The sequence below is a fragment of the Oncorhynchus gorbuscha genome, linkage group LG23 (assembly GCF_021184085.1).
Source record: "Oncorhynchus gorbuscha isolate QuinsamMale2020 ecotype Even-year linkage group LG23, OgorEven_v1.0, whole genome shotgun sequence".
Taxonomy (NCBI): domain Eukaryota; kingdom Metazoa; phylum Chordata; class Actinopteri; order Salmoniformes; family Salmonidae; genus Oncorhynchus; species Oncorhynchus gorbuscha.
In genome coordinates, this window is record NC_060195.1 from 56,794,493 (window position 1) to 56,819,487 (window position 24,995).

Genomic DNA, 24,995 nt, shown 5'->3' on the forward strand with positions numbered 1-24,995 from the left:
TCTCTCTCCAATCCCTCCATCTCTCTCTCTCTCTCTCCAATCCCTCCATCTCTCTCTCTCTCTCTCTCTCCAATCCCTCCATCTCTCTCTCTCTCTCTCTCCAATCCCTCCATCTCTCTCTCTCTCTCTCTCTCCAATCCCTCCATCTCTCTCTCTCTCTCTCTCCAATCCCTCCATCTCTCTCTCTCTCCAATCCCTCCATCCCTCTCTCTCTCTCCAATCCCTCCATCCCTCTCTCTCTCCAATCCCTCCATCCCTCTCTCTCTCTCCAATCCCTCCATCCCTCTCTCTCTCCAATCCCTCCATCTCTCTCTCTCCAATCCCTCCATCCCTCTCTCTCTCTCTCTCTCTCTCTCCAATCCCTCCCTCCCTCTCTCTCTCTCTCTCTCTCTCCAATCCCTCCATCACTCTCTCTCTCCAATCTCTCCATCCCTCCATCTCTCTCTCTCTCCAATCCCTCCATCCCTCTCTCTCTCCAATCCCTCCATCCTCTCTCTCTCCAATCCCTCCATCCCTCTCTCTCTCCAATCCCTCCATCCCTCTCTCTCTCTCTCTCTCTCTCTCTCTCCCATCCCTCCCTCCTCTCTCTCTCTCTCTCTCTCATCCCTCTCTCTCTCTCTCTCCAATCTCTCCAATCTCTCATCTCTCTCTCTCTCTCCAATCCCTCCATCTCTCTCTCTCTCCAATCCCTCCCTCCATCTCTCTCTCTCTCTCTCTCTCTCATCTCTCTCTCTCCAATCCCTCCATCTCTCTCTCTCTCTCTCTCCAATCCCTCCATCTCTCTCTCTCTCCAATCCCTCCATCTCTCTCTCTCTCCAATCCCTCCATCTCTCTCTCTCTCTCTCTCCAATCCCTCCCTCCCTCCCTCTCTCCCCATCTCTCTCCAATCCCTGCCTCCCTCCATCTCTCTCTCTCCCCATCTCTCTCCAATCCCTCCCTCCCTCCATCTCCCTCCCTCCCATCTCTCTCTCCATGAATAGACACCAGTCTTTGTGTTTACCCTCAGTGTGCAGCAGCACTAGATATCTCCTGGATGGGTTTGATATATAACTCTTTCTCCTCTCTTGCTCTCTCTCTAAGCTGTGCGTGTGTATAGACGCATTTAACATATAACAGTGCTCTGCTCAGTGTGTCGCTGACTAATTTGGTACATTTAAGAATAATAAGAGAAGCTGATAAGAGAGGCTCTTGTGTGGTTTGGAAGTAAAGCGTGAACTTCCAGCTTAGTCGACAAGTAGGGAAGGAGACACGCACACACACGGTAGTTCTCCGCCTACAGGGCAGAGAGGCTTCGCTCTGCCAGATGTCTTACAACAACAGCTGTGTGACAGACACCAAGTGCCAAGTCCAGGCCTGCACCCTGTCAGTCTGAGACACACACAGACCATAGTGGTGGATGGTACCATCCCTCTGAGACTGGCTTCAGAGTGTGTGTGTGTGTGTGTGTGTGTGTGTGTGTGTGTGTGTGTGTGTGTGTGTGTGTGTGTGTGTGTGTGTGTGTGTGTGTGTGTGTGTGTGTGTGTGTGTGTGTGTGTGTGAGAAACATGTTTTTCGGGGGTTGCACGGAAACGGCTCACCTCATCGTTTTATTCATTTGTGTGTATTGCTGGTTTTAGTCTGTGTGTGCATTTTCGAGTGTTAAATGCCTTGTTAACTAGGGCAGGGGCAATTCCTTAGGATCGTGGCAAGGAAACGACACAAAGCGGATTTAACTTCTTTAGGAAAACGGAGCTAATGTTGTAAACAAACGTTATGTTGTTATCCTGAGTCGCATTTGTTTATTTTCCAAGCTATAGCACAATATTTTAAATACAGTAGGATTTTAAAGGACCAAAGAATTTCTTTGTGTTTAATTTTTTTTTTTTAACCATGTAAAGAATATCGCGATAAAGGGCACCGTGACAGCCCTACAGTTAACCCCACCCTGACCTAAGAGTATGTCTCTCTGTGTCTCTCTGTTCCAGAGGGGCTCCATGAAAAATGACAGAGGAGGTGATAGTTATAGCCAAGTGGGACTACTCGGCTCAGCAGGAACAGGAACTTGACATCCGGAAAAACGAGCGGCTGTGGCTCCTGGATGACAGCAAGACGTGGTGGAGGGTGAGGAACGCCTCCAACCGGACCGGCTACGTCCCCTCGAATTATGTGGAGAGGAAAAACAGCTTAAAGAAGACCTCGCTGGTGAAAAACATCAAAGACACACTCGGTGAGTTGGGTTAAGTGTGTAGGTGGGTGGACGAGGGTGTGCGTAAGACGGGGCATCTCTGCTGTTTTCTAGGGGCGCCTCCACAGAGGCGTCTCACCTCTGTGTGTTTAATGCGGATGAAGCACTGTTAAATGCTTGACTCCTTCACACACTTACACTCTCCAGTAAGAAATGATTTCTCAAGGCTGGTGATTTGTAAACCGTATGTTTAATGCAGAAGAGTTTTGTTTTGTGAGGCCGTCCCTTAAGCTATTCATTATCGGGCTAGGGAAAGCTGGTGTGATCGATCAGGAGAAATGCCGGTATTGAAGCTGCTTTTTCCCAGGTCAGAGGAGGTAAGAACTAATTTAATACGAAGTGCAAGGATCAAAGAGTTTCTTGGCTGGACAACGGCTGGGATTAGCTGAGCTCCTGTAATTCTCACTGTGGACTGATCGGGTAGAACTCTCACCCTTATTAGGCTAATGAATGAATCTCTGTTGGTAGATACAAAGATGTTCGTACTCACAGAGAATTGGATATCCTTTCCAAATGGAGCGAACGGGCAAGGCGATGCAATTTTTTTCATTTAAGTGGTTGACACTCAAGAGTGATACTGGGCAATAGGAACTGAAGTTGTGATGAGATGGAACCTTGCCATTCAATGTTATCAGGGATGAATAGGCGCATGCATCAGAAATGCACAAGATAGATGAGACTTCGAACTGAAAGAATAGGATTACTAGCCAAGAGGATTTCTCCTAGTGCTTTGCCTAGTTGTCAGAGGTCTTGACAGACAATGCAATTAACAACCTGCTGCTTGTCTGATCCCGGCGCTGGGTCTCTGATCAGCCACGCATCCTATGCTGAAAGCCGAGAGATGGGGAGAATTATAATGTGTAAAACAGAGAGGGGGGGGGGCAGAAAGAGAGAGAGAGGGGAGGAGTATGTTGGTAGTAAATCTCTCTGTCAGGAGAAACAGGCCATGGCCCATGGCATTTACTGTCCCTGAATACTGCTTTATCTGATGTAGCTAGCTGTACACTCATCTGTACTCTCTCTCACTTTTGTTCTCTCTCTCTGTGTCTTAATGAGCCTTGGAACTTCAGGAAACATTTTTCACATCTCTAATCTCCCCTATCATCCATCGCAGATGAATAATCTACATAATGTTTAGTGAGGATAAATTGAGAAGATAAATTGTAGCCCTGGGCAGACAGAGAGTGGATAGCTCACCATGGACACGTGGCACGTGTTGTGCTGTTTAGGGAATAATCGATCATTTAAAGGCTGTTCGGGCCCACAGCTGACAGGTCGATATCTAACCTCCGTCATGACAGTCTGACAGGGTCTCCAACTGTTTGCTATGGCAACCTCAAGGGCACGTGTGTTAAAATGGGGGTTAAATGAATCTGGTTTTGAGTGGAGGGGAATGGTATTAAATGTTAAGAACTGGAAAACCAAGCTATGACAGCTGTTGGTAACACCGGATGCAACCAGAGCCAACCATTTTTAGTTTATGGGATTTTAAAAAATATGGCTGGATTTCATTCCCCTCTCTCTCTCAGGAAACATAGTTCACTGCTGTTCCTCCCTGATGGGTTTTGGATGTTAAAACACTTATGTTCTTCCAGTCTTCGTTGGCTTATGTCCATGCCTTTTCAGTCAAAGGATGTCTGTCTTCGTTGCACGTCGCCCCCAAGGTTGCACGTCGCCCCCAAGGTTGCACGTCGCCCCCAAGGTTGCACGTCGCCCCCAAGGTTGCACGTCGCCCCCAAGGTTGCACGTCGCCCCCAAGGTTGCACGTCGCCCCCAAGGATGCACGTCGCCCCCAAGGTTGCACGTCGCCCCCAAGGTTGAACGTCGCCCCCAAGGTTGCGTCACGCTTCAACAATCCACCGTTTGCTCTGTGTCAGTGTAATGCATTTGTAACCAACTTGCAGTGACCTGCCGTGTGGATCCCTCTGGCAGGATAGAACGAACACAGGTTGTGTCCATCGTTTACAGCAGCTCTCTGGCAACGCGCCATGTTGTTCTGCTCCGTGGATTGGCTATAACAAGCTTCACAGAGGTTACACAGATCTGTCTCCTTTATGTCTCATCACGGTGATAACCTACTTGCTGTGTTCTCTATCCAACTCCCAACAGCGTCGCCGTGGAGCGTTCAGGTGGAAATATGTTATGTCGAACAGACCTCTGACAGAATAAGGGTTCTTGTTGGCTCTATTCATGATATTTCTATGTGCAACGTTCAACACATTTGCTTCCTGAATGTGACTCTGGTCTGCGTTAGACTATTAGGCTTCTACTATATCTGTTTAAGTGTTAATGCCCTTGATGCTGGTGTTTGGAGGATATATTGGCACAGGTGTTGAGAAACATCGTCTCGGGCCAGGAAACCGTGCCAATATATCCTCCAAACACCGGCTTCGAGGGCGTTATCACTTTTTAACAGGTTACCAACATATTCAAATAATGATTGACATATTTCCATTAACTTTATTTGGATTAATTTGTTCATACTATTTAATCCTTCCACGAGATATAGTCCTGACACAAATCTAGGGGCTGCTACCCAAGCCGGCGGGTCGTTCGTTATATCGGTTCGTTATATCGGTTCGGTTCCTTTTGATCTGTATCAATAGGCACGACTCAGTCGTTCATGTGGATTGCACAGTGAGATGGAACAGAGTAAATAGGCATTTCCAAGTCATAGCTTTAGCCGGTGGTAACTTGTGGAATAAACACCGGCTGAAATGCGGTTTTAACCAATCAGCGCCGGGATGAGACTCCACCCGTTGTATAAATAGTGAGTAACCTGAGGGTGTTTTCTGCTGCTAACAGTGACACATACTCTTCCCCACCAATCCAGCTATTTATCAATTAATATGAACCTGGAGACACTGTTCAAAGGGGGAACTCTATATCCACTACAGCTCTCTTTGTTCTCTTGTCAGGCCTGTAGTGAAACACAGAGCTTTTTGGCATCTCTTTCTCTCACTCACTCACTCACTCACTCACTCACTCACTCACTCACTCACTCACTCACTCACTCACCACTCACTCACTCACTCACTCACTCACTCTCTCCCCCCCAAGGCAGATGAAGTGGTGGAAGGTGGGTGTTACTGCTTTGTGTAAGGAATGCACACTCAAATACCATCAGGCTTACACTGTGATTCCTAATGCGGGCATGCGCTTAAACACACACACGCCTTGAACGCACCCACACGTGAACTTGCTAACTGCTATGTTCTTGTTGTTGTATTGAATTGTTTGCATCCCCAATGGGGATCAGTAGAAATGTCAGAACATTTAACCAATCATCTCCAGACAACTTGCTACAACCGTGGCTTCCTCCAAGGACAACTCCTGTGTGTGTGTATGGCTGGACCTCCATCTGTTTTCTGATTGGTTATTACCAGGGTTACTTCAACCAGTGACGCGTTTGCCTTCTCCATGGCAGGTGTTATACCTTCAGGTTTTCACTGGAAACACCAAAGCGATGCAATATTTGCTTTAGTCAGTCACCAGTTGATTTGAATCCTATCTAGTATAGGTCTACTTATCTTCTATGTTTATTTAGTCATAAAGTGTGTGCGTGTGTGCGTGTGCGTGTGTGCGTGTGCGTGTGTGTGTGTGTGTGTGTGTGTGTGTGTGTGTGTGTGTGTGTGTGTGTGTGTGTGTGTGTGTGTGTGTGTGTGTGTGTGTGTGTGTGTGTGTGTGTGTGTGTGTGTGTGTGTGTGTTCTAAGTAATCAGGTTTGTGCAGTACATAATCATCTCTAACCACTGAGGTGTTAAAATTACCAACACAACTGCAGCCCTTTGTAGCGATTCAAATGACCTCCGTTTCTGTTTTGGAGCTGGGTCTACTGATAGGCTTCTGATGTGTTCTTAGCTCCATTGGGTGCCAGTCAGTACAATGCTCTGCCTGTAGAAACGTTGGCTCCGTTCACCTTCCCACAAATAATGACCTGGTGCCAACCCAGCTAGAATGAAACTCAACTCCATGTCCTCCGTTCACCTTCCCACAAATAATGACCTGGTGCCAACCCAGCTATGATGAAACTCAACTCCCTGTCCTCCGCTCACCTTCCCACAAATAATGACCTGGTGCCAACCCAGCTAGGATGAAACTCAACTCCATGTCCTCCGTTCATCTTAGTGGAACAGTTCACATTGGGTGCCTCAAATGTCACCCTGATCCCTATATAGTGCGCTGTGTTTTTAAATATTTTTTTATACCAGAGCTCAGGTCAAAAGTAGTGCACTATATAGTGAATAGGGTGCCATTTGGGACGCATACAGTCTTGCCAACTGGAACCTTTTTCAAAAGAACTAAAACTGTAATCTACCTTAACATTTCTTTATGGACTATTGAATAATCATGACATTAAATAAACTGTGCCTTTTTTAAACAGCTTGGACATTTCCAGAAAATTATGTCATGGCTTTAGAAGCTTCTGATAGGTTAATTGACATAATTTGAGTCAATTGGAGGTGTACCTGTGGATGTATTTCAAGACCTACTTTCAAACTCAGTGCCTCTTTGCTTGACATCATGGGAAAATCAAAAGAAATCAGCCAAGACCTTAGACAAAAAATTGTAGACCACAAGTTTGGTTCATCCTTGGGACCGATTTCCAAAGGCCTGAAGGTACCATGTTCATCTGTACAAACAATAGTACGCAAGTATAAACACCATGGGACCACGCAGCCATCATACACCGCTCAGGAAGGAGACGCGTTCTGTCTCCTAGAGATGAACATACTTTGGTGCGAAAAGTGCAAATCAATCCCAGAACAGCAAAGGACCTTGCTGGAGGAAACGGGTACAAAAGTATCTATATCCACAGTAAAACGAGTCCTATATCAACATAACCTGATAGGCCGCTCAGCAAGGAAGAAGCCACTCCTCCAAAACCGCCATAAAAAAGCCAGACTATGGTTTGCAACTGCACATGGGGACAAAGATCGTACTTTTTGGAGAAATGTCCTCTGGTCTGATGAAACAAAAATATAACTGTTTGGCCATAATGACCATCGTTATGTTTGGAGGAAGCCGAAGAACACCAACCCAACCATGAAGCACGGGGGTGGCAGCATCATGTTGTGGTGGTGCTTTGCTGCAGGAGGGACTGGTGCACTTCACAAAATAGATGCCATCATGAGGCAGAAAAATTATGTGGATATATTGAAGCAGCATCTCAAGACATCAGTCAGGAAGTTAAAGCTTGGTCACAAATGGGCCTTCCAAATGGACAATGACCCCAAGTATACTTCCACATTTGTGGCAAAATGGCTTAAGGACAACAAAGTCAAGGTATTGGAGTGGGTATCACAAAGTCCTGACGTCAATCCTATTGAACATTTGTGGGCAGAACTGAAAAGGTGTGTGCGAGCAAGGAGGCCTACAAACCTGACTCAGTTACACCAGCTCTGTTAGGAGGAATGGGCCAAAAGTCACCAAACTTATTGTGGGAAGCTTGTGGAAGGCTACCAAAAATGTAAAGGCAATGCTACCAAATACTAATTGAGTGTATGTAAACTTCTGACCCACTGGGATGAAAGAAATAAAAGCTGAAAGAAATAATTCTCTACTATTATTCTGACATTTCACATTCTTAAATAAAGTGGTGTTCCTAACTGACCTAAGACAGGGAATTTGTACTTCGATTAAAGTAATTTTGAAAAACAAAGTTGAAATATATTTGGCTACGGTGTTGGCCATATACCACCCCCCCGAGGTGTCGTATTGCTATAATAAACTGGTTACCAACGTAATTAGAACCGTAAAAAGAGATGTCTTGTCATACCCGTGATATGAGTCTGATATACGACGGCTGTCAGCCAATCAGCATCCGGGCTTGAACCACCCAGTTCATAATGACAAATAAATAATGTTTTGTCGAAAATGTGGCTAATTTTAAAATTGGGTGTCCTAAGGCAGTCAAGTAGATGAATTGTGTTTTTAAATGAACCCTCCAAGTACAGTTGTCTAATGAAGATATGTTTTGTTAATGACTCTTGCTCACCACTGATTCTGTAAACAAGCTGGTTAAAGGGCTTTCCTCTTGATTAGCTCCATTCTTTGAGTCTTGGCCACTCTGCAGACCTCATTCTGGGGGTGCTACCGTCATTGATTTGACGTTTTCTCTGTCATAATGTCAGTGTAATGAGGGTTGTGTTCAGGCCACTGGCTCTGTCAATACGGTGTTCAACCATTCAGGGCTGGCAGTTGGACATTGTTGTCACGGCTCGATTTTGTTGCCATGCGATGTATATGGTCACGTTGTCTTTGCTGACAACTTCAGGGGCCCAAATGTAGTATGCTCCTCAGCCAGGGGAGACGACGTGCCTTCTAGCTAACCAGAGCGTTGCTGGTCAGTACTAAATGTTAGCGTTTTTAAAACCTGTATTGTCAAGCTGATCGTGTTGCAGTCCTAATATATAGATCGAACTACGTTGTGCTTGTCCGGAACTTGTGAGATGCGTTTGGAGAAAAAGTGGTGCTCGGCTTACTCCCAGCCAGAAGCTGCTACTGCTGAACTTTCAAGGGAATTGAGTCGGTGATGGGCGATCGGAGGACAGTAGAACAGACAGAGAAATTGCTGCTCAGACAAGAGTGGCTAAGGTTTGATTTGACAAGTGACAGCGAGCGACGGAGAGCCGTAGAGGGGTGTAGAGTTAAACGACTAGAGTATTGTCTGGGAGACGAGCACTCTCCGCCTCTACTCTCTACTCGCTCCATCCTACCGCGCTATCCTCCACTCTCCATCATCCTCCATCCCCTCGTCCTCTTAAGTACACTCACACAGCTTTCCCAGCCATCGTGCAGAAAATAAAAAATGTAATTAAGAGAGAATGAGTTCCCGGCAAACCTCAGATAATCATCTTACTCTGATATGCATCAGTGATTGTAGGGTAGATATAGGTAGATGTAGCCTAGGTATCGGTTTACAGTATATCCTCCCTGTGCGGGAATTTAATTTCAGACTGAGACATGGATAAGAAAATCAGCTTTATGAAAATTGAATAAAGCGAAAGTTGCTGGCGAGTGATTCATTAGTCTCATACCACACCTTAAGTGAAGTGTCTTATCAGGAGATAGAGGAGGGAGGGGGAGAGAGACAGGGTGGGAGGAGAGACAGGGTGGGAGGGGAGAGCGACAGGGTGGGAGGAGAGACAGGGTGGGGGGGCGACAGGGTGGGAGGAGACATGGTGGGAGGGGGAGAGAGAGACAGACAGGGTGGGAGGAGAAAGTGAGGTAGGGGGAGGGAGACATGGTGGGAGGGAGAGTGCGAGCGTCAGGCGAGAGAGAGAGGAGGGAGGGGGAGAGCGACAGGGTGGGAGGAGACAGGGTGGGAGGAGACAGGGTGGGAGGGGGAGAGAGAGAGACAGACCGGGTGGGAGGAGAGGGAGAGCCAGACGGTGGGAGGAGAGAGAGAGGAAGGTGGGAGGAGAGAAGGGAGGGGGAGAGAGGAGAGAGAGACAGGGTGGGAGGAGAAAGCGAGGTAAGGGGAGGGAGACATGGTGGAAGGGAGAGAGCGAGCGTCAGGCGAGGAGAGAGAGGAGGGAGGGGGAGAGCGACAGGGTGGGAGGAGACAGGGTGAGAGGAGACAGGGTGGGAGGGGGAGAGCCGGGTGGGAGGAGAGGGAGAGCCAGACGGTGGGAGGAGAGAGAGAGGAAGGTGGGAGGAGAGAAGGGAGGGGGAGAGACGGACTGGGTGGGAGGAGAGGGAGAGACCGACAGGGTGGGAGGAGAGGGAGAGACCGACAGGGTGGGAGGGAGGACCGAGGGTGGGAGGAGGGAGAGAGACCGACAGGGTGGGAGGAGGGAGAGAGACTGACAGGGTGGGAGGAGGGAGAGAGACTGACAGGGTGGGAGGAGGGAGAGAGACTGACAGGGTGGGAGGAGGGAGAGAGACTGACAGGGTGGGAGGAGGGAGAGAGACTGACAGGGTGGGAGGAGGGAGAGAGACTGACAGGGTGGGAGGAGGGAGAGAGACTGACAGGGTGGGAGGAGGGAGAGAGACTGACAGGGTGGGAGGAGGGAGAGAGACTGACAGGGTGGGAGGAGGGAGAGAGACTGACAGGGTGGGAGGAGGGAGAGAGACTGACAGGGTGGGAGGAGGGAGAGAGACAGACAGGGTGGGAGGAGAGAGAGGAGGGAGGGGAAGAGAGACACTGGGTGGGAGGGGAGAGAGACTGACGGGGTGGGAGGGGAGAGAGACTGACGGGGTGGGAGGGAGAGAGACTGACGGGGTGGGAGGGGAGAGAGACTGACGGGGTGGGAGGGGAGAGAGACTGACGGGGTGGGAGGGGAGGGGAGAGAGGAGGGCACGAAGGACCACCTGGACTCACATTCTTCTTGTGGATCACACTGCTACTTAATAGCATGGTTGGGCAGTGGACCAATTATCTATTATCGGAGACCATCTGAGCATTATATTGCAAGGAGAACATTCTGACTAAGCACAGCCTGTTCTTTTCGTCAGCCCATGAAATGGGCCTGTATCTGGGATTGATACTGAATAGCTTGGCAGTCACTTCTCATCGAATGACTTTATTTTCTCACTCCTCTAGTACCACTGCAGTAGCCATACATGATTAGTGTTACTCTGCAATCACCATTTTGTTACATTGAACAGTTGTCCCCAGGTCCTCTACATTGCTTCCCTGCACCTGTCCCTGGACTGTTCTTCTTAATCTAAAGAGCGTATCGTTAAGCATCAACGAGTCAGCTGTATGGGTCCACACTGTGACTCGCCTCGGGCCTGGTGGAATTGATGGCTTGGTGAGGGCCCAGTTGAATGAATGAATGGATGGCTTGGTGAGGGCCCAGTTGAATGAATGGATGGCTTGGTGAGGGCCCAGTTGAATGAATGGATGGCTTGGTGAGGGCCCAGTTGAATGAATGGATGGCTTGGTGAGGGCCCAGTTGAATGAATGGATGGCTTGGTGAGGGCCCAGTTGAATGAATGGATGGCTTGGTGAGGGCCCAGTTGAATGAATGAATGGATGGCTTGGTGAGGGCCCAGTTGAATGAATGAATGGATGGCTTGGTGAGGGCCCAGTTGAATGAATGAATGAATGGATGGCTTGGTGAGGGCCCAGTTGAATGAATGAATGAATGAATGGATGGCTTGGTGAGGGCCCAGTTGAATGAATGAATGAATGAATGGCTTGGTGAGGGCCCAGTTGAATGAATGAATGGATGGCTTGGTGAGGGCCCAGTTGAATGAATGAATGAATGGATGGCTTGGTGAGGGCCCAGTTGAATGAATGAATGAATGAATGGATGGCTTGGTGAGGGCCCAGTTGAATGAATGAATGGATGGCTTGGTGAGGGCCCAGTTGAATGAATGAATGGATGGCTTGGTGAGGGCCCAGTTGAATGAATGAATGGATGGCTTGGTGAGGGCCCAGTTGAATGAATGAATGGATGGCTTGGTGAGGGCCCAGTTGAATGAATGAATGAATGAATGAATGGATGGCTTGGTGAGGGCCCAGTTGAATGAATGAATGGATGGCTTGGTGAGGGCCCAGTTGAATGAATGAATGGATGGCTTGGTGAGGGCCCAGTTGAATGAATGAATGAATGAATGAATGAATGAATGGATGGCTTGGTGAGGGCCCAGTTGAATGAATGAATGGATGGCTTGGTGAGGGCCCAGTTGAATGAATGAATGGATGGCTTGGTGAGGGCCCAGTTGAATGAATGAATGGATGGCTTGGTGAGGGCCCAGTGAGGGCGACTGTGAGTTAGTGTGTCGTTACCATTGTGGTGTGTGAGCGCAGCACAGAGTGCCTCGTTTGTTGTTGCATGCTGCAGAGGAATGAGCATGAAAGTCATGGGCCAGCTGTCAGAGCTTGCTGAGGAAGGAAGGTATATGTGCGTCATCTCTTAGAAAAGTAACATCAAGGCGGTGGCCCGTTCCTGTAGGTTCATGCTCTACAACATCCGCAGAGTAGGACCCTGCCTCACACAGGAAGCGGCGAGGTCCTAATCCAGGCACTTGTCATCTGTCTGGATTACTGGATGCTGTTGGCTGGGGCCCTGCCTGTGCCATTAAACCCCTACAACTCATGAACGGCAGCCCGTCTAGTGTTCAACCTTCCCAAGTTCTGAGGGCCCACGTTGACCCCGCACCTGAATCCACTGGCATCCAGTTTCGCATCCGCTACAAGACCATGGTGGCCTACGGAGCTGTGAGGGGGGCACCTCAGTACCTCCAGGCTCTGATCAGGCCCTACACCCAAATAAGGGCACTGTGTTCATCCACCTCTGGCCTGCTCGCCTCCCTACCACTGAGGAAGTACAGTTCCCGCTCAGCCCAGTCAAAAGTTCGCTGCTCTGGCTCCCCAATGGTGGAACAAACTCCCTGCAGGAGGTCAATCACCACCTTCCGGAGACACCTGAAACCCCACCTCTTTAAGGAATACCTAGGATAGGATAAAGCTCACCCCCCTTAAAATATTTAGATCAGTAAAGTGGCTGTTCCACTGGATGTCATAAGGTGAATGCACCAATTTGTAAGTCGCTCTGGATAAGAGCGTCTGCTAAATGACTTAAATGTAATGTAATGTAATGTAAAAGTTGTGTGTGTAAATGCTAATCTCCCTGCCTGCCTGCTGCTTGCTCTACAACCCCTTGAAATGGCATCGGCCCTACCGTGTAAAACACCAGCCCAGTACGATCCCGTATGTAAAACTAATCTTAGCTATTTCCTTTATTTCTGTGAAAGCTATAAATAGTGACGGTGCCGCCGCCTCACAGCTTGTTGTGTGAGGGGTGGAATGGCTTGTTGACGCCCTCCAGGTTCCCTCGGAGAGTTCATCAAAGCTTGGCTTGATAAGCTCCTTTCCTGAGGACGGCTCACCTCTCACAGTTCTGGGCGACTTTAACCTCCCCACGTCTACCTTTGACTCTTTCCTCTCTGCCTCCTTCTTTCCACTCCTCTCCTCTTTTGACCTCACCCTCTCACCTTCCCCCCTACTCACAAGGCAGGCAATAGGTTCATGCTGTTCTTCCACAACATCCTCGCTCTCATCCAACAGACTGCCCCTACTCGGATGGTATCGCGCCGTCCCAACCTTCGCTCTCTCTCCCCCGACCCTGCTCAAACCTTCTCCCTCACACAGCATCCCTTGGCGCAGGTCCTAATCCAGGCACTTGTCATCTCTCCGTCTGGATTACTGCACAGAACAGTTGGCTGGGCAGCCTGCCGGAAATGGCCATTAAACCCCTACAACTCATCCAGGACCTGGCAGCCCTTTCAGTGTTCAACCTTCCCAAGTTCTCTCACGCTAAATTCAGCATCTGCCGCACTAGGAAGCTCCTTCTCCTCCCTCCACTGGCATCCAACCATTTTGAAGTCTCGACATCCATCCGTTTGCTACAAGACCATGGTGCTTGCCTACCCGGAGCTGTGAAATCTCGCGGGAACGCCCAACACCTCAGTACCTCCAGGCTCTGATCAGCCCTCACACGTCCCTTCCGTCCGAGAGTTGCACCCCTCTGAAAAAAAGGGCCTGCGTTCATCCGATCCCTCCGATGTCCCAATTACAGACCACTGAGGAAGCCGTACAGTTCCCGCTATCTCTCTCAGCCCAAATCAAAACTGTTCATTCAACTCTGGCTCTCCCCAATGGTGGAACAACTCTCTCTCCTCCTCACTAGACGCCAGGACAGCGGAGTCAATCACCACCTTCCGGAGACACCTGAAATCTGTCTCCTCACCACGCGCTCTCACCACTGGTGTCCCCCAGGGCTCTGTTCTTGGCCCTCTCCTATTCTCGCTATACCCAAGTCACTTGGCTCTGTCATAACCTCACATGGTACCTTATCATTGGATAGGATAAATTAATCCTCCTTTCCCCCCTGATGAAAATATTTAGATGCACTCATTGTAAAGTGGCTGTTCCACTGGATGTCATAAGGTGAATGCACTGGACAACACCCTGTCGTTTTGTAAGTCCCGTTCCTGGATAAGAGCGTCTGCCTCAAATGACTTAAATGTAATGTCTGGAATGTAATGTGTGGCTGCTCCCTGTGTGCCATTAAATGCTAATCTCCCAGCCCGTCTGGTGTTCAACCTGCTGCTCCTGTTCTCTCCACTCTACAACCCCTTGAAATGGCATCGGCCCTCCAGGCTCTGATCAGGCCCTACAAAACAGGGCCCAGTTCATCCCTGGCCTGTAAACTAATCTTAGCTATTTCCTTTATTTCTGTGAAAGCTATAACACCTGAAACCCCACCTCTTTGAATACCTAGGATAGGTTAAGTAATCCCTCTCACCCCACCCCTCACAGCTTGTTGTGTGACTGGTGGAATGGCTTGATTGCTAAATGACTTAAGGGGATAGTTGTGACAGGGGCTAAGTGATGGTATTTCACCATCCTCCACCCCCCCCACCACCTCTCAAGGGCACTGTTTTCCAAATCGCTCACATTCTTCCCACCCCCCAGGCCGAAACAGAAGCAGCTTCTTATCCCTGTTTTCCCTGTGACGCTGCCACTGGCCTTTGTGTGTCATGGTGGAGGCTGATTCACAGAGACGAGGGCTGTCTTCTCGTCATTTTAACTCTGAGGGTATATTATTCTGTTTGATGTGGGTCATATTTAACCTGTTCGGTCCATCATGCTGTCGTTCTCCATATGTGTGTGTGTGTGTGTGTGTGTGTGTGTGTGTGTGTGTGTGTGTGTGTGTGTGTGTGTGTGTGTGTGTGTGTGTGTGTGTGTGTGTGTGTGTGTGTGTGTGTGTGTGTGTGTTTCTCCGTATGTAGGATCTACTCTATGATTGAACCAGTATCTGGGCAAAGCAGCCTCTTCCGGTTCAAAACAATACCTTGAACTGTTTTCGGTTGCTTGTGAATGTTTATTTAGTCCTTTATTGGAAGTGCACACCGAGCGTAACGGCGGTAAATGACGATCGTTGCAGGCACAGCGTATTCAGTGAGTGACGATATGCTCTTTTCACGAGGGGTAGTACTATGATGGGAGACCGAGAGGTCTATGATTGAATCATGGTTTGTTTTTGGTCCCACCGGCGTCGTGTTATCTGTGCTGCGTGTAACTGGGCACGTGTAAGCTACGTGATGCTTCCCGTGAGCAGATGTGTTTGTCATTGTGAGGTGAGCTCCACATTTGAACACAAGTGTTTGTCTGTGTGCGTGCCTGCTGCCTGCTTATTAGGTTTGCGCGCTCTTGTAAGAGAGGGCGAACCTCTTTCGCCCTCTGACTATGATTTTTCAACACCGATACCAATTAGTGGAGGACCAAAGGACCAAAGCCGATACCGATTAATCGGCCAATTATTATATATTTTTTTGTAATAATGACACTTATTTCTACTTAATATAACACATCAATAAAATCAATTTAGCCTCAAGTAAATAATGAAACATGTTCAATTTGGTTTAAATAATGCAAAAACAAAGTGTTGGAGAAGAAAGTAAAAGTGCAATATGTGCCATGTAAGAAAGCTAACGTGAGAACATATGAAAGCTGGTGTTTCCTTTTAACATGAGTCTTCAATATTCCCAGGTAAGAAATTTTAGGTTGTAGTTATTATAGGAATTATAGGACTATTTCCCTCTATACCATTTGTATTTCATTAACCTTTGACTATTAGATGTTCTTATAGGCACGTTAGTATTGCCAGTGTAACAGTATAGCTTCCGTCACTCTCCCTGGGCTTGAACCAGCAACACAACGACAACAGCCACCATCGAAGCAGCGTTACCATGCAGAGCAAGGGGAACAATTACTAGAAGGCTCAGAGCGAGTGACGTTTGAAACACAATTAGCGCGTTCTAACTAGCTAGCCATTTCACTTCGGTTACACCAGCCTCATCTCGGGAGTTGATAGGCTTGAAGTCATAAACAGCGCAATAATAATAATAATATATGCCATTTAGCAGACGCTTTTATCCAAAGCGACTTACAGTCATGTGTGCATACATTCTACGTATGGGTGGTCCCGCAATGAAGAGCTGCTGGCAAAACGCACGAAAGTGCTGTTTAAATGAATGTTTACGTGCCTGCTTCTGCCTACCACCGCTCAGTCAGATACTTAAATACTTGTATGCTCAGTCAGATTATATGCAACGCAGGACACGTTAGATAATATCTAGTAATATCATCAACCATGTGTAGTTAACTAGTGATTATGATTGATTGTTTTTTACAAGATAACTTTATTGCTAGCTGGCAACTTATCTTGGCTTACTGCATTTGCGTAACAGGCAGTCTCCTTGTGGAGTGCAACGAGAGAGAGGCAGGTCGTTATTGCGTTGGACTAGTTAACTGTAAGGTTGCAAGATTGGATCCCCCGAGCTGACAAGGTGAAAATCTGTAGTTCTGCCCCTGAACAGTTAACCCACTGTTCCTAGGCCGTCATTGAAAATAAGAATATGTTCTTAACTGACTTGCCTAGTTAAATAAAGGTATATTTTTATTTTATTGGCGCCCAAAAATACCCATTTCCGAATGTTATGAAAACTTGAAATCGGCCCTAATTATAATCAGCCATTCCGATTAATCGGTTGACCTCTACTATCAATACCCAGAACCAACACCCCCCCCCACCCCCACCGGTCTCTCCTGGTTTCCTTCCAGCACTAATTACCCAGAAGCCCTCACTCCCCCCCTAACTATCTGAAGTGTTTACCTCTCTCCCTGGCTGCAGCCTTAAAGAGAAGTGGTGACCTCCTAACCCTGGACTGTCCTCTACCAGCAGTACTAGGAGCTAATTAGCCCAGCTTGCTGCTGCACTTCACTTGAAGGCTGTTTTTGGAGTAGCGTAGCTGCTACTTTGAGCCATTTTCACCTCAGGACTTTTTCAAATATGTTGAGGGACTTTTTACTATGTTATTCTGCTCTGTTGTGGAACTACTGCGGAGATCTTCAATATGTGGTATAAATATTTGTCTATTGTACCAAGTTATTTCTCTGTCTCTCCCTCTCTAAGGCCTGGGGAAGACGAAGAGGAAGACGAGTGCCCGCGATGCCTCGCCAACACCCAGCACGGACGCAGAGTACTCGTCCAATGGTGGCGGAGGTAGCAGCGCCGAGCGTATCTATGACCTCAGCATCTCAGCCCTGGTCAAGTTCGCCTACGCGGCGGAGCGGGAAGATGAGCTGACACTGGTGAAGGGGTCAAGGGTCATTGTCATGGAGAAGTGTAGCGACGGCTGGTGGCGAGGGAGTTCTGAAGGTCGGGTAGGCTGGTTCCCCTCTAACTATGTCCTGGAGGAGGGAGAGGAGGAGGCCGTCTGGGGGGACCTAAGCGGAGGTTACCCAGGACAGGGGGCAGGGTCGGGAGGGGTGACCAACGGGACCACCAGGGCGATCCACACTGTTCAGACGCTGTACCCCTTCAGCTCTGTGACCGATGAGGAGCTGAACTTTGAAAAGGGCGAGGTGATGGCGGTGCTGGAGAAACCGGAGAACGACCCTGAGTGGTGGCGGTGTCGGAACACCCGTGGACAGGTGGGCCTGGTGCCAAAGAACTATGTGGTTATCCTTAGCGACGATCTAGCCCCCGGGGGTGGGATGGGCTCGGGCCCCCACTCGCCCCAGATCAACTACACAGGGCCGGCCCGCGTGGGAAAGTTTGCCGGGAAGGACTGGTACTATGGGGGAGTGACCAGGCATCAGGCAGAGTGTGCGCTCAACGAGAGAGGAGGTCAGGGAGACTTCCTGGTCAGAGACAGCGAATCATCGGTGAGTGGTCGAGAGAGTATTGTGATTGGTGGAAATGGGGGGAGAACAGTTGATTTTCGTGTCTCTTATTATTTATATGATAATGTACTCTATGGTTTACAATAGCTTTATCATACTGTATTTTGAGCTGCTTTTATTGGGAAAGCTGTCTTGAGGGAAATCGTACATTATTCAGTGGGATGGGTGGACTTTACAGTAGAACTAAGGCCCCCTCTAGTGGCTTAAGAATGAAACTCCATGGCAATAGTCATCCAATTCTTATCTCTCGCTCTCTCTCTCTCCCAGCCCAGTGATTTCTCGGTGTCCCTCAAGGCGATGGGAAAGAACAAGCACTTCAAGGTTGCGCTGGCGGAGGGGGTCTACTGTATCGGCCAGAGACGCTTCAGCAGCATGGATGAACTGGTGGAGCATTACAAAAAAGCCCCGATCTTCACCAGCGAACATGGAGACAAACTCTACCTGGTCAAACCTCTGCTGTGAACACACACAAATGCTCGCATTTATACATTTGCACACAGACACACACACACACACTCCGGACCCCGGTGCTCGGCCTGGCCTAATAACAAGCCTTATTACCGGACTTGCGACTGACTGATTGAGCACAGCAATATCCACTGGTCTGCCCATGACCCTTCAATACAGGTGCTAAAAGTCACCATAACCTCAACAGAGAATCATTTAGCACAGAAAGAGACTCAAATGGTACATGTTGGCCACCGTAGCTCAGATTCCTTTCAGAATAATGACACTGAGTCCTGTCCAGAAGTGTCCAAAGAACAGCTTCAGTAAGGGCCCATCTGTAAGCACCCGCTCTTTGCCTTGGCTGACAACTCCACCTCCTAGTAAAGCCCTGCCGGTGCCTCCTAGGTTTTTGGAGTGAGCACGGATGGGGATTTACAGACGATGGTTCCTTCACGACAGCTACATACGCTATGAAAGTGAACATTTAATGTGACCCGTCCCTTGCAGAAAGTAGTATTACGTTTCCATAGACCCTTGTACCAGAAAGAAAGGCACCACAAATGGTACTTGTACTGTATTTACCAGATAAGGAAAGGTCGCCCTCTGTAGGTGTATTGTGGAATGGACACGGTCAGGAAGCTGCGTGTTGGATATCCGTGGATGTATACCGCCGACCATGTGCCACACCCTCATACTGCTCAAATGTGCCCCTAACGTTCTCTTCGAATCCATCGCTTTCCTCAACGTCCGAGTGGAAACGTCGCTGACCGAGGATGGAGATTCAAGAGCGATAGGGAAAAACGTTTCGTTGGTTTGTCTGTTTGCCAATCGAAGTCTGTTCAAAATGAGTTTCCTGCTTTTAAAAATGAAAAACTGTGTCTTAATGTTACTGAGCACTGTTATTTAAATCTTGTTTTCAGCTGTGTATGTATATTTAAAACGAAGATTACGGTGAATATATGAATTTAGATACAGCGGAAGGTACTGTACTCCAAGATGGTGTGGTGACTGAGGGTTGAAATACTTTTGTTCAATTAAAAGTTTTGCCGAAACAAGCCTTTTGGTTGCACATTTGTCTGCAGTGTCATTTTATTCCCTTTCACGTTTTAAAAATATTGTTCAATCTTGTTCAATTAGAATACATTCAAATTGCATTTCTGTATTTAGCATTTTCTACCAACAGATGGCAATGTTACTGCAGGTAGGATTTCGTCATTTCAGGACCTGAAGGCCCGTCCTGATGCAAGAGCTTCAGTAACCACAAACGTGTTTCTTCCTTTACGTCTTATCAGAACGTTTGGGATGCCTCTCCTTAATCCCGATACGGCATGAGGAAATCTGGTTTTGTCTCCCAATATGGCTTGTCCCAAATTGCACCTTATGGGCCCCTGGTCAAAAGTAATGGACTATTTAGGTAATAGGATGTCATTTGGGAAGCAGACACTGCCTTTACAACCGAACCCATGGTATCCATGTTGTCTCTTTCCTCGATATAAATGAGTGTAGCTATAGCTAGCCAGATCCAAGACAGGTGTTGCTGAGACGTAAATGCTCCTGTACAACTCCTCAGGGACAAACGGAGGTGAATGTGGACTGTATTTGAGGCCTCCATTGTGGTCGTCTGGTTGAGACCGTGTAGAAGTACATAAAGAGGAGCCGAGAGAGAACGCAGTCCTTGGCTCACAGTTACGGTACGTGTAAGACTATGTGATGTTTGTATAGTTTTGTCTTTTCTAATATTATAATGTGTGCCATTTAGCAGACGCTTTTATCTCGACGTCACACATGCATCCATTTTCTTTGAGGTTTTGTCACTTTCAAGATGTGCAGGTATTGATCGAACGTTTTACTGTACATGAAAGGATGATTGATAATTGTGTTTTATTACATGAATGGACGATATTAACAGACAAATACTATTTTCTGCAACAGTACATGATTGTCATGCTCGGGAACATAAGCAATTGTAAGTTATCTAGACGGGTACAATTTGTCTGCATCGGACCTAGTTGGTGAAGGGTAAGAGGGTGTTGACATTCCCCTCCTCCGTCTCCCCCTTCGTCCACAAAGGAAGCCTTTCAGTCCGTTGACATACCTGCTTCAGGTGTGAGAAGTGGGGACCGGGTAGGAAAGAGGGGGTTGGTTCCGGAGGTAAGGTATGGCTTGTGGATCTGAAGTGTGAAGGACCAACATATCCTGGACAGCTCTGTTTACTGTATCTGTCCTCTCATCCAGTGTCTCTGTATATCTGGACATACACACGCTACACACACACACACACACACAGAGCAAGAGGACCAAGAGCCCGGATCCAGCACCAGGTACCTGTATCAGTGTAAATGAAGTTTGTTTATTGATTTTGTTTTGGGTGATTTATTCTGTTACTGGGGGGGAAATGCCAACATTGCACCTGCTGCAAAATCTGAAATGTACCTTCAAAATGTTAAATGTATCTCTTAGTCTTCCTGCTTGATTCAAACCTACTTTGTTGTGTCGTTCTCTGGCACAACTCCTCTCCCCAAGATGAACCTTAAGATGGTACAGAATGAGCACGGGGGGGGGGGGGGGGTAAACGCTGTGACAATTTCTCACAGGTTATGGTTGTGTTCCTGTCTTTGTGCGGCCTACCACCGTGCAGAGCCATGCCTCGTCTTTGTGTCTCAATGCTGCTCTGGGTCGTCCTGCTGGCTCTCTCCTCTCTCTAATATGTAAGTCAGCCTGTTAGGACTCCACAGTGGCGAGAGCCTCGAGCCTGTGTCATTTTCATCAGTGATAACGGAAGGCAACCATGACGGTCCGGGTGAGTACAAAACATCTCTTCAACGTCATTTGAACCTGTTTTGCGCATAGGGTTAGTATTGGATTGTGAGGTGTACTCGGATGAAACTCAAGTCTGAAGTGGTGGCGGCCTCTCTTCAATTCATCTCTCCAATATCCCGGTGGGCTGATGTGAAAGAACTGAGAAAAGAGAAGTGCACTACCACTCTACTGGGTTCTCCGCTCTTTGTGCTATAAATGGATAAGAGGAGATAGAGAGAGGAATCCTCCACTATTGAGATGTTGCATGTTACATCTGAATGAGACTGTTATTGGCCTGCTGTTGTCTCTTACTGTAGTCTGGAGCAACTCTCAGAAACCGTCAACTGGAACTAATTACCTTGGAGATACAGTTTGTTTACCCTGAGGGAATGTTGTCCATTAGTTCACTAGGAATGTAACCTTCTGACATTTCAACAGCCGGTACAGTCAACAGCAACACATAAGACAGGTATTGATTATAGTGTTTTTACTGGGTTCTGTCTCGATGCACCAAATATGAAGTTTAGTCCTCAACATATCTCTTTACATTGTTTACAGTCACACATTTTTCTGTCAACTTGGATTTTATTGTGGAATACGAGGAGAAAGTTTTGAAGGTTTTTCTTTCAAATGAAACACAGTGTTCTTTGTATTGGTATAAGGACCATTGGTACCGTTTCAACAACACACCACAATACTGTACATTTAATTGAATAGAGCTTCTTCCTGCTTGCCTTGACTACACAATGCATGTGCAGTATTGGCTATTCAGAGAGGCAGAGCTTTTGTCACAACATCACTCCGAGATATTTGATCGAGTGGAAATGGCGTTGTTCTGATGAAAAGCAGCTGGTTGTGGGTTATGTGCGTCAGAATAGACCAGTCGCAGTTCATTCCCTTCTGTCGCTTTCTCTCTCCTCCTTTCGTTTTCATTGAGACTGTAGAAGTATTACACTGTGTGCCTACCTTGCTTAGCTCTCTCTAGTCTCTGTTGACCAAGCTGAGCGTTTATCTTTCCCATCCTCTGTGTATCCTCCCAGACCTGGGTCCAAATACTATTCAAGACTTTTCTAATACGTTTAGCGTTTGCTTCGGGTCTGCCTGGAGTGCCAGATGGGCAGGGTTTGTATTTTTCCGACTATTCTAATGGTTCTATTGTGCCAGGCAAGCTCAATCAAGCCCAGAATAAAGTATGTTGAAATGTATACAAATAGTAGCTGAACCCAGGTGTGTGTTTCTCCACTGGCCTTTACTTACTTACTTCATTGATCTGCCGCGACCCTCCTATCCTCTGAGGAGATTTAATAAAGGCTGTGAATGTCTGAATGTCAGAGCAGTCCAGGGCCAGGCGCAGCACTTAGCAGTCAGCCGCTCCATATCCTCTTCATCCCCTGTTTTCCACCTCGCTGCCCCCATCTCCCTCTCTCTGTCTGCAACACCCCCATCTGTTAATCTGCTGCTGCCTGCCCAGCATGTTGGGCAATGTCAGAGATAGAGACAAAGATATGGGGGGGTGGGGGGGGGGTGAGAATCCTAGTGAGAAAGAGAGATTGGTACAATGAAATCCACTTTAATACTGAGAACACTAGCTAGACTAATTCACTTTATCTCTGTTTTGTCACAAGTCACCCATCAACAGGGCTGTGTGAGTCACCGTGAAGACCCATAGGGTGCCTTCAGTATGAATAGTTGTCTTTTCTCCCTCTAACACAGGGGCTGAGGAAACAGCAGGAGAAGATGGCAAAGGTGAGTGTGTGTTACCGGGAGACTGGGTAACCAGGGGTTACCAAGATGGGGTTGGATTCAATCAAACCAACCCTAGCAATGTTGATTTCAATATGTTGAGTTGTGCAACTGTAGCTTGAAGACACACTGAGTGAACAAAACATTAAGAACACCTGCTCTTTTCATGAGACTGACCAGGTGAATCCAGGTGAAAGCTGTGATCCATTATTGATGTCACTTGTTAAATCAGTGTAGACGAAGGGGAGGAGACCGGGCTAAAGTCTTGAGACATAAATGGATTGTGTATGTGTGCCATGCAAAGGGTGAATGGGAAAGACAAATGGGTATGGTAGTAGGTGTGAGGTGCACCGGTTTAAGTTGGTCAAGAACTGCCATGCTGCTGGGTTTTTCCACGCTCAACAGTTTCCCGTATGTATTAAGAATGGTTCACCGCTCAAAGGACATCCAGCCAACTTGACACAACTGTGGGAATCATTGGAGTCAACATGGGGCAGCATCCCTGTGGAACACCTAGTAGAGTCCATGCCCTGACGAACTGAGGCTGTTCTGAGGGCAAAAGGACGGGGGGGTTGGGGGTGCAACTCAATATTAGGAAGGTGTTCTTAATGTTTTGTACATTCAGTGTATGTACACACACAGCAAGAGGCCAGGAGAGAGGTCAGAGGGACAGATGTGAGAGAAGACTTCCTTGGGGCCTCCACACTACATGGTGGTGTTCAGTTATCATCATATTTCTATAGTCTCTCACTCACACCGTTGTTATGTTTGAGTTGGGAGCTGTGGAGTGTTGTTGTCCCAGCCTGCTTTCCCAGCGTGGACCTGGGCCTCTCTCCCACCACCCCACAGTGGGAGGCCTATCTCTGGGCCTAGGGGATGTCCGGAGCCACTCGCTCCAGACTGGTCTTTAATCAACCATAAGACTGAGATGCTCAACAGGGGCTTTGGTTTCAATTTGAAGACAAGCCGTTTTTTACAAGGTATTTTATTGACTTTGGTTAAAGGAATGCGGCTGAAGCTCAGGTTGTAGTGAAGGGGTGACAGAGAGGTGAACATTGAGAAATGAACGAGGCTGTTATGGTTGGTGTAGCAGGGAGGCTGGGAAGTGGGAAAATTGCAGTGTAGATTTTTCCATTGGTGAGGCAGACTGCCCTTTAGCAAAGGTTCCGTACGGTGGTTCTATCAATGTCACAAACACACATGTATAATCAATGAATACAGATTGTGTATTACACTGAAAATAATGTATGTAGTAAACAGCTATCAACATGTCAAGTTGTGTCATGTGTCCAGTCTTAGTGAAGTGCAGCATCATTCACTCAACCTCTGATTGGTTCCCTTTTGACATCCTCATCCATTCTCGAGCTCTCATTGGTTATCCAGCAGCAGATGTGGGGCGTGAGAAGCGCAGCATGCCCAACAGGGCTCTGACCACCTCTGACTTCTTCGGCTGGGTGGAGGCTCTGCGCGAACATGCTGGTTATGAAAAGATTGAAGAACTGTCCAGAACCTTCTGGGCTCACTTCCCCTCCGCCAGCTGCCTGGGCTATGAGCTGTCCGACCCTGACGAGGAGTGAGGAACCACAACAACAACTATGTATATAAAAACCAGTGTAGGATCAGCTTAGATCTTAGATCTAGGGCCGTATCAAGAGACTCAGAGTAGGAATGCTGATCTAGGATCAGGCCCCCCTGTCCATGTAATCTAATGAATTGTGATCTAAAATTAAAAACTGATCCTAGATCAGCACTCCTACTCTGAGACGTTTTATGATTACGGGACCAGAACTGGAACCAACCAAATTGTATATGGAGGCCTACTCTACGTCCTCAGAGGACCCTGGAAAAGACTTATAGTGACACGTACCTCTGCATGGAGGTCATCTGATGCTCAGTACTGTATGTGTGATAGACAGAGAACACATGTTGACGCCAGATCAGGTCTCTCATACACTTGACTTTGCCTTGTTTTGTGTCCATGAACAATAAATCTGTATGTGTTCTGTGTGTGAAACCGCCTTTCTACGACCCAATTAAACTCCCAGGGCCCCGGATCTTTACTTCTTGTGAAAAG

General features: G+C 47.6%; 1 protein-coding gene across 2 annotated transcripts in view; it reads left to right on the forward strand.

Annotated features, from left to right (window-relative positions):
• Positions 1 to 19,448, forward strand: part of LOC124011378 (cytoplasmic protein NCK2-like) — a 63,271-nt gene extending 43,823 nt beyond the window's left edge. For both annotated transcript variants that reach the window (XM_046324695.1, XM_046324694.1), the window contains 3 exons: positions 1,965 to 2,206; positions 17,160 to 17,914; positions 18,200 to 19,448. In XM_046324695.1, coding sequence (XP_046180651.1) covers positions 1,981 to 2,206; positions 17,160 to 17,914; positions 18,200 to 18,394 — 1,176 coding nt within the window. In that variant the 5' untranslated portion in view covers positions 1,965 to 1,980 and the 3' untranslated portion in view covers positions 18,395 to 19,448. The remainder of the gene's footprint in view (positions 1 to 1,964; positions 2,207 to 17,159; positions 17,915 to 18,199) is intronic.
• The last annotated feature ends 5,547 nt before the right edge of the window (positions 19,449 to 24,995 follow it).